The sequence below is a fragment of the Oncorhynchus keta genome, chromosome 1 (genome assembly GCF_023373465.1).
Source record: "Oncorhynchus keta strain PuntledgeMale-10-30-2019 chromosome 1, Oket_V2, whole genome shotgun sequence".
Taxonomy (NCBI): domain Eukaryota; kingdom Metazoa; phylum Chordata; class Actinopteri; order Salmoniformes; family Salmonidae; genus Oncorhynchus; species Oncorhynchus keta.
This window is the reverse complement of record NC_068421.1, coordinates 44,751,102-44,766,925: the sequence shown is the minus strand read 5'-3', so window position 1 is coordinate 44,766,925 and position 15,824 is coordinate 44,751,102. Positions and strand designations below refer to the sequence as shown.

The window sequence follows — 15,824 nt, the reverse complement described above, 5'->3', positions numbered from 1 at the left end:
CATGTGTTACATCTAACCATTTACAATGTTTCACAACATACTTTATAGCTATATTGTCTCCTAATCCGTCTGAATCATTTCCCAACCAAGATAAGCTAGCGCCTAGGCTGCTTAGTTTGGCTTTGTAAAAGTTTACGGTCAGGCCTATGGTTTTTAACCCCACCCGCCACTGTATTTGATGTGCTGTCTGGTGAGTGACAAAAGGAGAAACGAACGGACCGTTTACATCGGTTTCGAAATCAGCCGGACAGCAAAACAAACACCTGTCTTCAGCGACCTTGTTAAAGCCACTTCCTCCTCACCCACATCCTTAGCAGGCAGCTATAACCAGTAGGCTGCATGTAAGCTAGGGGTGCAAGGAGGAAGTGGCTGTGTAGCTGTAAGTCCTATTGCTGCCTCCCATCATCCCATGTATTCTGCAACGTGCATTTTAATATCGTTGCATGAGATAGTTCCTGAAATAAATGGGCCACTAATATTGATTGCTTATAGAAGCCAAACCGGTCTAGACTGTGATGACACTATCGCATGAGGATTCTGTGTATGTATTATTTTGGTGAGGTTTTTACTCTCCTTGTGGGGACCAGAAGTAAAACAAGGAACATTAGGATAAGTGAAGACATGTTGCTGGTCCCCCACAAGAGAAAAACAAGGCTGTTAGGGGAAAATATTATTTGGAATGGGAATCAATTGTTTTTGTCCCCACAAGTGAGAGTAAAACAAGGTATGTGTGAGTGTGTAACATTGTGTAGAGGGCGGGGTCGGGGTCGGAGTAGTTAGTGACGGGCGGCGCCTAACATGTTGCCCCTTCTTTCCTCCGCTGCGGGGCTGGTAGCCTGAACTTGAACACTGGCTGGTACACAGCGAGCCACGACCCGTCCGTGCCATTGAGCTACACAGTATTCTTATCAACTTGATCAATTAAGTCAGATTCCGATCGAGGGCTGTGGATACACCAGACAAACCTTGCCTGGTGTAATCAAACAGAATGTCCAGACGCAAACAAGGCAGCCGACCGCAACACCTGAGTGCAATTCAAGGTAAACTGAGATGGGGCTATGGCCATAGTTGACTAATAAGGGGTTGGCTATATGCATGTTATGTATTTTATATACGATGTATTCATGTTAAACGTCGCTTTTTGGGGTGGGGCGGGGGGGTCAGTAGGGCTTTGTGGGGTTATGCGCACCTTGACATTGAAGTTAAATCATTGATAAAGTTATCAAATATATTTTTGTAAAGAGCTGATTTATATATAGGCTACACTCAGCTGTGCAACAAATGAAGTTTAAAATCAATTAAATGTGTTTATAAACAACACATTAAAAGGTGGCTTTTAAACATAGGTAATGTTTTTTTATTTTTTTTTTATCAGGGTTCTTTACTGGCCTATGTATTTTATTCTAGTTTTTCTTTCTGTCTTGTCTGTGGAGGGGCTGTTTTGAATTATCTTTTTTTGCCAACATGAACGCTTCCTTGTGGGGCAGACCGCGTGTTCTAGACACTGTATCCGTGTGACAAGGCGAGAGAGGAGAGGATACAGTCTGCCCTCACAACAACTCCACTGACCTCTTCCACTTTTATAGCCGTTTCGTCAAAAATAAATGATCTAGCCTAGAAACCCCATACACTTGACTTGTGCGTAGGCCTATGTAGGTTATCATAAAGATATAGTTGTATATCAAAATAACAGGCCCTGCTTATTAAACCGCGGGTTCGTTGATGATATCGTGTTTCTTCCCCCGGTCACTGAGGGCAGGCCTATGACAAAAACACTGAAAAATGTTAGAAAACATCGCTTTCTCTGTTACCCCAATGAAGACCAGTCGAGCGTGTCTAGTTTGACCACAAGCCTTGACTCTTCAATGGTGTGCGTGCAAACCGCGCCTAGCTTGTCTGCACAAACCGTGAGCAGCACTGAAACAGGAAAGGTTACATTTTTGAGTAACCACCGGTGAGCTACTCAGCGCGACTGTACTGTCTGTACCTGTCCTGTACTCGGCCTAGTCCGGGCAAGTGAAGCCGGTCCAAGCTTTAAGGTGTGTACACGACCATATTGACTCACTCCCTGCCTCAACTCTCACAAGTCGTTAAAAGAGTGGTGAGGGCCAGTCCAACAGCTCAAACCCGACCAACGGTATTTAACCGTCCTTGTCTTTGGCTGTCTACTTGGGTCATATATGAGTCATGGACATTTTTATTTTGTAGCCTACATTTATGGCGCTAATGAGAGACTGAAATTGGAAACCAGACTACATCCCTGAGAGGTGCTTAAATCTAAACCACACATTTAATTTGAGTAATCTCGTGTTAGACTCAACTCTCTTAGTGATAAATTATTCATTTGGCCTTCAAACCCTGAGTGACTCTGAACGCCTTCAAGTCATGGCCACTCACTTTCTCGCTGATAAACTGGTCAGTTCCTTGCCTTGTTGTTTCTCTTACTTGAGTAGTTGATGATTGGGAATGTGTTGACAGGTGTTTTCTTTCTTTCTCCCAGGCATTGGGAATGGTATAATTTAAAAATAGATATATTTCTACTCACAGCACCAATAGAGACAGGAAGCAACGGTGTCAGTGAAGACATGCCACTATGCAGCCTGCCATCTCAGTGAAAGGAGCTGTCAAACGGTTAGTTAGAGGGAAGTGGTCAGTATCAGCTGACCGGAATAGCCTGACTGCCTCTGTAGCCCTGCTGGAGCGGGTGGGGTGGGGGGGAGTGGCGCAGCATCGAAAGTAATGCTTAAAAAAAAACAGGGAGGAGTTGTTTTTCTCTGAAGGCCATATCTGCAGTTGCCCAATCTACATGGTGTCTGACCACCCACTGTCTCCCTGTTGCTGTAGGATCTTACATGATGGACAGAATATTCAAGTTCTTCGTAGTTTCTATTTTCTCAAATATTCTTCTTGACTCTCTTCGTCTTCCTCCCTCTGTCTTCGCTTCCTTTCCCCGTATCACTCCCCTGCCCTAATTCGTTTTTCACTCTCCCCCTCTTCTTTCTCTGACTCTCCCTCACTTGCCTCTCATCTTCTCTCAGATGCCCCTGAGCCCTTGGACGCTGCCACTCCATTGTTGGAGGAGAGGTGGTCCCTTCCCCGGGTCAGGGGTATTGAGGAGGGTCGTGACCTGCTGACCTGTGGGCAGTGCAGCCAGGCCTTCCCTCTCGCCCACATCCTGGCCTTCATCCAGCACAAACAAGGGGGCTGCCGCTCCCGGAATCACGCCCCCAACACCCACACCCCTCCCTCCCCAGCCAACCGGACACAGCGACGTGGTGATGTCACTCAGGTAGAGGCTGGGTTCGTGGAGTTGAGGAGTTTGACAGACATGTCCAGAGGGGAGGAGCATAGTGTGAAGGTGAAGATGGAGGCTAACAGAGCAGGTGAGTGCGGGCAGGTCGCTAATTAGTGACTTTTTTTGTTTTGTTGTCCCCCCCTTCTAACAACCGCCCCCCAGTCCAGCTCATTAGCTGGTCGTTGCTGTGCTGAGGAGGCCTCTGAGTTAGCGACGCGCTGGGTAATTGTGTGGAAAGGATAGGCAGCAGTGTTTTGAGGCCATAGGGGGCCCCTGAGGGCTCCGGTGCACCTGAGCTCCCCTCCATCTCCTTGACTCTGTCTCTCTCAGGTGAAGTGGCCAGGTAAACACGTAGGGCAAGGCACCGTGCTCTCTGGCCACGCAATAACACGGCCTGCGCTCACTGGAGGACTGGCTGTGCTAAGCTGAGGGGGACAATGAGATGGTGCCACAACAGGCTGCGGTGTGGTCGTACTACCATTGCAACATGTTTAAAAGGATAATGTCACCATCGTTCGTTCTGATGTTTGCATGGCTTCTCGGTGCAAGTGTGTGGTGTCCATCAGATGGGCATCCCAATCTGCATTTTGATAGTAAATAGTTGAGTGATACTTCCTCCCCTTGTCTCCTCACCAACGTCTTTACAGAGATGGGAGGAATGGAGACAAGTGAAGAACAGCGACATGACTATTGAGATGCACCCATGGTTCCCTTCCTTGTCTCTCCTACCTTAGAGGCTTTCTACTAGGCATCTGAAGCAGGACTATGTAGGCAGTAAGAGGGGGCCTAAACTCACAGTATGTATAGGTCATGTATTTAGAAGTGAACAAGCAAGTTCTCATTGTGTGTCTGAACCATAGAAATAGAATCTCTAGATTCTATTTACAGTATATGGTCTGAATGACTCTGATTAGATGCGCTTTAGGGCGGCAGGTAGCTGTGAGAGCGTTGAGCCAGTAACCGAAATGTAGCTTGTTCGAATACTCAAGTAGATGAAAAATCAGTTGATGGGGCCATGCGCAAAGCACTTGACGCTCATTCGCACCAGAGGCGCCATCCTTCTATGGCTTATCCTGTAAAACAACACATTTCAATGCACCTATCCAGTGTGTGACAATAAAACATATATATTTTTAAATGTTTTGTTTCATATGCATATTTTTGGAACTGAGATCCCTTAGACATACATACGCACTCTTTCTCTCACACACAGCCACGTGCACTTCCTTCCTTTGTGTAACGCTCAGGGGACTGCTGCATGCTCTGTTTCCGTCTGTCCACGTTTTTCTCTTTCGGTCTCTTCCAGTCCTGCCTGTTATGTTTTCTCTCAACCTGTCTCTACCTCTAGGTCTCTCGCTGCCTGTTTTACATGTTCTCTCTCTCTCTCTCTTCTGTCTCTCTCAACTGCTCTATCGCTTTCTAGCTGCTTTTTAAAAATGTTTCTGTCTGTGTGTAAGTTCTCTTCTCTGTGCCCAATGGCTCACACAACAGAGCTACCCACGTGCACTACACACGTGCACAGAGCTACCCACGTGCACTACACAACAGAGCTACCCACGTGCACTACACAAGAGCTGTATCCAACCAAGCAAAGCCAGATAACTTTTAATTCAACTTTTGAATAACGAAATGAGTCACTGGTGCATGAAAACGTGTATCTAATGTCGATTGCCCATTTTTTTAAAATTTAGATGTGTTGTTTAAATTGTTAGGAGGTATTTGTGGAAAAGACCTAGGTTGAACTATTGATATGTACACTACCGTTCAAACGTTTGGGGTCACAGAGAAATGTCCTTGTTTTTGAAAGAAAAGTCACTTTTTTTGTCCATTAAAATAACATAAAATTGATCAGAAATACAGTGTAGACATTGTTAATGTTGTAAATGACTATTGTAGCTGGAAATGGCAGATTTTTTATGGAATATCTACATAGGCTTACAGAGGCCCATTATCAGCAACCAACCTGTGTTCCAATGGCACGTTATATTAGCCTATCCAAGTTTATCATTTTAAAAGGCTAATTGATCATTAGAAAATCATTTTTCAATTATGTTAGCACAGCTGAAACTGTTCTGATTAAAGAAGCAATAAAACTGGCCTTCTTTAGACTAGTTGAGTATCTGGAGCTTCAGCATTTGTGGGTTTGATTACAGGATCAAAATGGCCAGAAACAAAGAACTTTCTTCTGAAACTCATCCGTCTATTCTTGTTCTGAGAAATGACGGCTATTCCATGTGAGAAATTGCCAAGAAACTGAAGATATCGTACAAAGCTGTGAACTACTCCCATCACAGAACAGAGCAAACTGGCTCTAACCAGAATATAACAAGTGGGATGCCCCGGTGCACAACTGAGCAAGAGGATAAGTGTCTAGTTTGAGTAACCGGTGCCTCACAAGTCCTCAATTGGCAGCTTCATTAAACAGTGCCTGCAAAACACCAGTCTCAATGTCAACAGTGCAGAGGCGACTCTGGGATTCTGGCCTTCTAGGCAGAGTTGCAAAGAAAAAGCCATATTTCAGACTGGCCAATAAAAATAAAAGATTAAGATGGGCAAAATAATACAGACACTGGACAGAGGAACTGTGCCTAGAAGGCCAGCATCCTGGGGTCGCCTCCTCACTGTTGACGTTGAGACTGGTGTTTTGCGGGTACTATTTAATTGTTTTCAATTGTTTTCTTTACTAAAGTAGTATTGCTAATGGTACTGCATAAGTGTGAACATACTCTTTTTGTTGTTGTTGCAAGAGATGGCTATTGTATAGCCTAAGAAAGTAGCAAAAATGTGCAGAAGGTCGTTTTGAATGCATTTTATTGACGGGAAGCAATGTCTTGAGCTTTTTTGGCAACATAGTGATATTCTTATACTGTACAATGAGGAATTCAACTACAAAATATTAGTATTTTCCCAATTTTTTCAACCATTGCCCCCACCCACAAGGTGTATAAACAACAACAACAATAAATATTAATAAAATAATAGATACAAAACAGAAACGTGAAGAACATAAATCAATCAACTCTAATTAGCACATGTAGGAAAGTATGCAAGTGTGTGTGCATGGACTTTGCAGATGTATTTCTCACATGTGCAGCACACAGTTTGTTTTACAGTCCTTCTTTGGGGGGCAGAATTGTCATCTCCTCCTCTTGCCTGCCCCAGCTACAGCCTCAGGTGGATCAGAACAAGATTCAGCCCCCTGAACAGCTTTCACAAGCGCTGCTGTGCGGGGCAGGCGCTCCCTTCTTTGAACGTGTGGGATTATAAGGGTCTTTCCCAGCTCCTCCAGGAACACTTATCAGGCATCCAGGTAGGGTTGATCTTGTTCCATATCATGAAGGCATTGTACGAGGACACATCAATGATGTTATAGAAGATGACCAGGGATCAGCGGGCAGTCGTCCTCCTGCAGCAGTAAGTTCCAGTCACCTTGTCCAGGTTGTCCACGCCTCCTTTGTTGTGGTTGTAGTCCAGGACGATGGCTGGCTTCCTGTCCTCACGATCACTGATCTCAGCCGTTTTGTGCAGTGTGCTCAGGAGGACCGCATTCGTGTTCCTCTTTGGGAGGTAGGAAACTAGAGTGATGTTTTTTAAAATATTTTAAATGTATTTTATTTTACCTTTTTATTTAACTAGGAAAGTCAGTTAAGAACATATTATTTTCAATGACGGAACAGGGGGGCAGAACGACAGACTTTTTTACCTTGTCAGCTCGGGGATTCGGTCTTGCAACCTTTCGGTTACTAGTCCAACGCTCTAACCACTGTGGTTAGTGGGGTGGTGGGGGTGAAGGCAAACTTTGTTTGCGAGGAGTGCAGGGGGGAGCTCAGGCTTGTTCTTTCTACCTGTGCCAACCATGGGGATCTTCCTCTCCAGGAGCTGCTGGCTGAGTTCAATCAGTAGCACATGTAATCTCAATTTCGTCTGTGTCTCTGTGGTTTGTGTGGTGCGTAAATTTATTTTATAACCGCCGGGTCAAAAATGTCCCTAAGACAATCTTTGTACCCTGGTGGTGTACAGCTTTCATGGAAATATGAACAAAGGCGATGTTTCACTTTTTCTAATATTGGGGTCACTGTAGGAAAAGTCATAACATTTCAAATTGAAAAAATGTCTCTGCTGTTGAACAGTGGCGGGTCTTTTTTATTTTATTTTTTTACCCTTAAGACAACACAAGGGTTAAGTATCTCAAGTTAAATGTTTTGTATGTGGTATGATTTGATACAGTACTGTATGCGCTATGTGTTGTGCGTCTGTCTAAAATCCCTGGTGATGCCAAGCCCATAAAAAAAATTCACATTACAACCTGTGTGTTGTGATAATTGCGTTGTTTGCTCTATAACCTGTTAGTTCATATGCCTTTGTGACTGTGGTATATATGCAACAAGACCATAGGAATGACGGTGGCAGAGTAAATTCAACCACACCTTTTGTTTAATCAGAAATCCGGAGACCAACCTCTGTCCGGTGGAGTCCACAAAGCATATTGCATGTGACAGACGGTTACATGACCTACAGCAGGGTCAAGCAAGTGGATGTTTACAACATTTTCAGACTACTCAACAACTATTGATTTAAAACCGCGGAGAGTTAGCGCAAGTCGCAAAGAAAACAGGAGCTGCCTGCACCATTTCAACATCATCATATCCCCTATGCTATGACAAATAAAATATACCATAAAACAATTTAGTCCAATCAACATAAGCTAAATATCATGTGGCTGTCCATGGCTTGCTCTCTTGCTGTGTGCAAGCGTGCGTTCAAGTAGAGAGAACATGTTGACTCACCCTACATGTCGATAAATGCAATGCCATCCTCTCTTTCATGTTGACGAAAAGGTCTATGACTCTGTCATACAGTACACACTTTATTTTTTGTTGTTGACCTAGGCTACTTGGCTAAAATGCTCGCTCACTAGCCTAACGTCCTTTTCATGTGCATCAATGCCTCAGGCCAACTAGTTAACACTCGCCTTCTACATCTAGCTACATATTGAACTTCCACCCTCTCAGGCTAGGGGAACAATGTATGAATTTATGGATGGATCAGAATCGCCGTTATAAATCATTAGCCAGTACGGAGAATTAAGTAAAATCACAAGTCCAAATCCCTATCTCCATTCATGGCTAATTTAGGAAAGGGACAATTTTAGCTAGTTAGCTAGCCAACTGAGGAAAACGACACAACAATATATATTTTTTCTGTCTGTGTTTTTCTTTCGATGTGATTGGCGTGAAGCCCAATCCAAACTGGCTTCCTTTTTTTTATTTTTTATTTTGGGATGCACCAGGACCATTCACAGTTCAGCTCACTCGGTTTAGCTCAACACTGATTGGCTATTATTTTATACTTTTTTTTATAAAGGGAGGCTAAATGCTCGCTGACTTCTCTTGCATTCAATACTACTGGCGGAAACAATGTCATACTCTTTTTGACCAGAGAGCATCAGATAGATGAGCTACACATACAGAGACAGAGGGTTGCTGTTTTGCTCGCTCGGCTGCTTTCTCCGGTGCGATACTGTACATTCAGCCTCTTGCGATTTTGAAGGAAAAAAATGAAACAGACCAAAGATAAATTATTACATATTTTTCTGGGTAGATGTTTTGGGGAAGCCTGGCTTCTCTTGGCATGTGAATATGTCTGCTTGAGGAAGATGACTCAAACTGAAAGAGCAATTAACCCCACAGCGGATAGGTGTCCCTTTCACTCTAGAATGTGTATGTGATGGAGAATGGAAGAACGTGATGGAATATTGAGTGTAACGTGTACGTCTGTCTCCATTTATTTTTATTTATTCGACTTGTTTGTTTTTTCTCATCTCTAACATTATCCCCCCCATTTCAACAGACTCTCGCTTGCCCTATTTCAATCTCCCCCCACACTCTTTTCTCCTCCCTCTTTCTCCCCCGGGAGAGGAGATTCTGCCTACTGCTCGTTAGTGCTCCGAGCCAATCTGCATTTTTAATTAGCAGTTATTGCTTCTGCTTAATATTCAAGTGCTACCCCGGGCCAAATGGGAATCCTTACAAAAAAAAAAGATGGAGAGGGAAAGAAAGAGCGAATGAGAAACCGGCTGGGTATTGTGTTTCACTCCAGGAGCCCAAGACAAAAGCCCCCCCTCGGGGAGAGATTTGGAGGGTTAGGGGGGCAGAGGGGTGAGGGGTAGGAGGATGGGTCTGAAGTACAATCCAAGGGGTGACACATTTGTTTGTGGTGTTTCTCGACCCCGCGCTGCGACATCCTCCTTTTTGATCTTTCTCTCGCTTTCCTCATTTCTTTTTTTTTTGTTGTTTGTGCTCTCATTCACCCCACTTTTCATAAATACACCAACTTCTCTCCTGCTCTTACTCATCTCTTCAGGCTAAGTTAAAGGATGTGTCCACCACATCTCCTATCCTCTCCAGGCAGAGCGCAAGAGAGAGGGAGGGTGAGGGAGAAACAGTTGCTTTCTTTTTCATCTTTTCTCTCCTCCCCCTCCAGTAAAATACAGAAGGATTTTGACTTCAGGAAACATGAAAGAGGCTTATACCAGAGTCGGCTTTGAACCTTTACAAAAAATAGAACTGTTTTCCCCCTCAATTTGAGGATCTTCTTTCCAATTTAGATTTATGCAGAAAGGCCTCATTTGTCAAGCAGGCTGAGTCAGTCCCTGATTTACATAAAGCCTTCGTTTTCTCGGTTCCGCTAATTAGCAATTTGCAGCTTAATTGGAGAGTGGCTCTCGGTTAAGAGACAATGCTAACCACATTTAAAACATTTCTCCAGATGTACTTGACTATCCATCTCCCCTTTCTGCTGGCCTCTGTCGTTCATCTCTCACCTGCTTCTGGTCCCATCAACAGCCTTCGCTATCTCTGAGTCCCTCTCTCCTTGGCTTCTGTCTCAAAAAGGACGAGAGGCAGGAACAATGCATTGTTTTTCTATTTGAAACGCCAACTACCTTGTCCTGTAGACCTGGACCAAATCAAATCAAATCAAATTTTATTTGTCACATACACATGGTTAGCAGATGTTAATGCGAGTGTAGCGAAATGCTTGTGCTTCTAGTTCCGACAATGCAGTGATAACCAACAAGTAATCTAACTAACAATTCCAAAACTACTGTCTTATACACAGTGTAAGGGGATAAAGAATATGTACATAAGGATATATGAATGAGTGATGGTACAGGGCAGCATACAGTAGATGGTATCATTTACATTACATTTACATTACATTTATACAGTAAATAGTATCGAGTACAGTATATACATATGAGATGAGTATGTAGACAAAGTAAACAAAGTGGCATAGTTAAAGTGGCTAGTGATACATGTATTACATAAGGATGCAGTCGATGATGTAGAGTACAGTATATACGTATGCATATGAGATGAATAATGTCGGGTAAGTAACATTATATAAGGTAGCATTGTTTAAAGTGGCTAGTGATATATTTACATAATTTCCCATCAATTCCCATTATTAAAGTGGCTGGAGTTGGGTCAGTGTCAATGACAGTGTGTTGGCAGCAGCCCCTCAATGTTAGTGGTGGCTGTTTAACAGTCTGATGGCCTTGAGATAGAAGCTGTTTTTCAGTCTCTCGGTCCCAGCTTTGATGCACCTGTACTGACCTCGCCTTCTGGATGATAGCGGGGTGAACAGGCAGTGGTTCGGGTGGTTGATGTCCTTGATGATCTTTATGGCCTTCCTGTAACATCGGGTGGTGTAGGTGTCCTGGAGGGCAGGTAGTTTGCCCCCGGTGATGCATTGTGCAGACCTCACTACCCTCTGGAGAGCCTTACGGTTGAGGGCGGAGCAGTTGCCGTACCAGGCGGTGATACAGCCCGCCAGGATGCTCTCGATTGTGCATATGTAGAAGTTTGTGAGTGCTTTTGGTGACAAGCCGAATTTCTTCAGCCTCCTGAGGTTGAAGAGGCGCTGCTGCGCCTTCTTCACGACGCTGTCAGTGTGAGTGGATCAATTCAGTTTGTCTGTGATGTGTATGCCGAGGAACTTAAAACTTGCTACCCTCTCCACTATTGTTCCATCGATGTGGATAGGGGGGTGTTCCCTCTTGCTGTTTCCTGAAGTCCACAATCATCTCCTTAGTTTTGTTGACGTTGAGTGTGAGGTTATTTTCCTGACACCACACTCCGAGGGCCCTCACCTCCTCCCTGTAGGCCGTCTCGTCGTTGTTGGTAATCAAGCCTACCACTGTTGTGTCGTCCGCAAACCAGAGGATGTTAAGCACCGTCCCTCTTGCTGTGGTCACTCACTCTTCACCGACTTAACAGGCTTAGTTTCTCTGCACCTATGTACTGCCCTAACCAGAGTGCCTTTTTTCTGTGCCGTGTTCCTTTTATTTATCACAGTATTCTGCTGTCACCGCCTAGCTATCCACAATAGTTCCTACTGTCTGATATGTGCTGTTTTAATTTTTTTAAACTATTGAGATCCCTTACATTTTTCAGATGAAGGAAATGTTTCTGCTAATGTCGTCTTGGCTTGCTTACTAACTGTGTTTTTTTTTCCTGTGGCAGAAGAGCCGTCCTGCTTTACCTGCCAACTGTGTGAGTGTGTGTTGCCCTCTGCCTGGGCCCTGCTCCAACACGCCCAGCACACACACTCTTTTAGTATCTACCAGGAAGACGAGGAGAAGGATGACGAGGAGAAGATGGGAAGAGGGCGTCACCAGCACTCCAAACCTGCAGCTACTCTGGATCCCTGTCAACTGAGCCACACCCTGGCCACTGCCTTCCACCCTTCCATTCTGCGTCTGCCCCGCATCTTCAGTTCTCGTCAGAACCGCAGGCCAGCTTCTCGGGCCAGCTCCATCCCTTCCTCCAGAGAACGACAGGCCCTCAACTTCTGTCTGAGAGAGCTGGTTGAGGGCAGTAGCAACACCACCATTGTCACCACTGCTGGAGATCTGGTCACCTCTCCATCGCCGTCCCCCCCGGCCGCCTCTTCCTTCCCCCAGTCCGGACCCGCCCAGTTGGGGTTTCCCTGTGAGCTGTGTGGCCAGGGTTTCCAGTCCCTCCGCAGCCTGTCAGCCCACCGGAGGACCCACTCATGTGAGCGGCCCTATCACTGTGGCTTGTGTGACCAGGCCTTTGCCCAGAGTGGTCAGCTGGCTCGCCACATGAGGAGTCACCGCGGAGAGACTGGTGGAGGGGGCTACGAGGGGGTGGAGGTGGGGCTGGTAGGGGAGGATGAGGGGGGTCGGCAGGGGATGAGAGGGAGATTTGTAATGCAGGGGACAGGAGAGAGGGTGTTGAGTGGAGGACCAGGGGAGAGGGAGACCTCTGAGTTGGACCTATCCCAGTCCAAGCCTCACTCCCCAGGCTCTGGACTTATCCTGCTCGCTTCCCAGCCTGGAGGTCCAGACATGAGCCTGTTCAGGCTGTTCCAACCCCAGGGAGAAGTGGTGGAGGGTCAAGAGGAGCCCCAGCATGCGTCCCCCTACGCCAGCCCTTCAGGGGGGTCACTTGAAAGTGGAGAGACGGGTGGCAGCGGGGAGAGTGGCATCGCCAGCGGAAATTGCACCCCCAAACGTCCGGAGAGGGAGGAGAGGGCTCAGGTAGGGGGGGAGTGGGTGAGCGAGAGGGATGGAGAGAAGGAGTGGCTTGCAGGTGGGAACATCGAGGTGGTCCAGGAGTGGCAGAGGGAGAGTGAACGGAGAGGAGGAGGAGGAAACAGCGTCATCAGCAGTAACAGTGGTAACAACGATGGGGGGTCAGGGAAGAAGAAGAAGGAGGAGGCCTGTGAGTACTGTGGGAAACAGTTCCGGAACAGCAGCAACCTGACGGTGCACCGGCGCAGCCACACGGGAGAACGACCCTACCAGTGTGGCCTGTGCAGCTACGCATGCGCCCAGAGCTCCAAGCTCACACGCCACATGAAGACCCACGGCGCCCACGGGGCCCGCGCCCCGTTCCTGTGCCAGCTGTGCGGGGTGCCCTTCACTGTGTACGCCACCCTGGAGAAACACCTGAAGAAGGTGCATGGGCTGAGCCATGCCAGAGTCGGGACCTACACCCAGGCCAGCACAGCTGATGCCAACTGGGCCCTTGTCAAAATGGAGGACGGGTTGGTCATCAAGATGGAGGATGAAGCCAGCACGGACCAGACAGAAAGCAACATGGCTGCCATCGAGGTGGTAGTGGAGGCTGAGGAGAACCAGAAAGGGGAGGTGGATGGTACTGTCAGCCCAGCCGTAGTGGAGGATAATGTGGGTGAGCTTCCTACTGAAGGCAGTGTGGATGTGGGCTTGGTGTAAACTACGGGTCCAGCATAGCCGTCATTTCACACTTTTGTACACTGACTAAGACATTCAGAAGCACTGGCTTGGACTCTCAATCATTCCAACCACTTTGACCAACATAAATATCCATATAAATGTAATGAACCTTTCCTAGCACTCAACTGGGCATCAATTCCAACTGGAATCTAGGTACCAACCCTGCTCTCCTCTGAATTCCCTATCTGTGCAATGCTGAGGTGCATCACGTCTCGCCAGAGCTGACAATTAGCATATGCAAATCCACCTACTTAGACCACAGCACAAAACCCAGACATGCAATGGAAAGGTGGAGGGCAAACAGGACTTAAGAACAGGAATTCATACCACCACAGTCCACCAGAACACAGGAAGTTGATCACTATGCTCCAGCAGAATATAGGAATTGGACACCCGTGGTCAATTGATTGGTTCACTCACTCAACATAATGATGATTACCAATCTGAACTGTCAAATGTAAAAAGGGTTTAATTGTTTTTATATTTTTTATATCTAGTGGCAAGAGATTGCGACAATAGTGAGGCTTTCATATCCTGTTCCGTTGCTTTGGTGACAACTGGGATGGTGGTCGTTTCACTCTGTGGATGAATGAAAGACTAGTTGTTTGGACGGAGACGGGGTCAAAGGGGAAACGAAGCCAAACATAGATTGCCTGTCGTTTCTCTGTCCTTCTAAATGTGCTTCTATGTCACAACACTTGCCACTTAATGTAAAGTTTGAGGCTCACGAGGCCCAGCAGCATTGTGTTGTTCCTCTCTGTGTATGGATGTTATTTTTAGATGTGTATACGTCTCATCTGCTGATTTCCTGAACTCCTATGCATAAAAAAAAAACTGCAATTTAACTTCATATGAAACTTGTGAATTTCTTTCTTTTTGTGCTTGATAATTGTTTGGGGGGGGGGGATCTTTTCTCTTTCCTTTGTTTACTTTTTTTTTACGCTGAATTGCTTGAAGCTTAAGCATGCATGTTTTGCTGGCATCTGACATTTTTTTCTGTTTTCTTTTGCCTGTGTGCTTTAAAATTTGTCCTTATTTATGAACACTGCATGTTAGTGGTGGGCAAATGAAAAGTCTATCTACTGCTAAACTACAGGGTGGAGAGCTACAGTGAATGGCTTGTTGATAGGTGGGAGAGTTTTGTGGGTAACACCGAATGAGCACTTGTGTATGTGTCTATGTTTACTCTGTGTGTGTGTGTGTGTGTGTGTGTGTACAGGGGAATTTTTTGGTAACACTTGACTTGAACCTTCGGTCAAATGCCTAACTAACTACATCTGAAACATGACGTAACAAGTCATAAGCAAGCTGTTTTATGTGCATGGAAAGTGAGCCTATGCCAACAACAATTATGCAGCTAACATTTAGCTACATTTGCCATTGTGGCTGAGAACATGCTTTGAGTGATGTGTCACCAACTAATTTTCTGACTACTGTGATTTACATGATCATTATTGATGTCTATATATACTGATGGCAGGGAACCCTTCTTTTTGGACACTTTGAAAAACCAATTCTATGCTTTTGTGTATGAAATGTAGTGATAGGGTAAAATGTGAATGATTGATGGACATGAGCGGAGTATACTTGTTCAGGGACCAATGTTATGTACGTAAAATGGCACTCCTACATGTAGATGTCGTTGCCGTTTGTTATCATCAATTGACTGTATGCTGTATGCCTCAAACTCATTTTCCCAGCATTCCTGGTTTTCTCTGTCTGTGCTGACTGCAATGAGGCTAACTATGCCACTGTCTTTTAGTAAACTTGATACCATTTTGTCATTGACCTGGTTATGAGAAGTCTCATTAAAGATTTGAGGCAAAGCGATCTCGTGTGTGTGTGTGTGTGTGTGTGTTTTGGTCTCCGTGTAGGAATGGCTAACCCGCTCCTGAAGGTCAAAGGCAACAAACGTCAGACGGATGTAAACAAGCATTGAGGGTCCTTGATCCGGTGCTCTGACATTAAACATTCATAACTCGGGATGACTGGAGTCAGTCCACAGAGAAACAACCCGCATCAGATCAAACGCCAACCGGAGGGAGTTTCTACAAGGAAGTGACGTGACTCAATCTGTAGGCCAGTTGAACTTTATGTAGAAGGCTACATATCCAGGGGAATTGGGATGGGACAGGGGAAAGCTGTAAGGTTTCTAGGGGTAGGGGGTACTGGGTGCCAGGGGGTTGCGCTCACGTAATTGCGGACTGCATTTTGGGGGCACAAAAATCCCTGCGCCAGCATCCT

General features: G+C 45.7%; 1 protein-coding gene across 1 annotated transcript; it reads left to right on the top strand.

Moving 5' to 3' along the window:
- The first annotated feature begins 776 nt into the window (after positions 1-776).
- LOC118386137 (B-cell lymphoma/leukemia 11A) lies at positions 777-15,410 on the top strand. The gene is made up of 3 exons (XM_035773599.2): positions 777-1,040; positions 3,039-3,383; positions 11,821-15,410. Exons 1-3 carry the CDS (start codon positions 989-991, stop codon positions 13,557-13,559), a joined length of 2,136 nt encoding a protein of 711 aa, XP_035629492.1. The 5' UTR covers positions 777-988; the 3' UTR covers positions 13,560-15,410.
- The last annotated feature ends 414 nt before the right edge of the window (positions 15,411-15,824 follow it).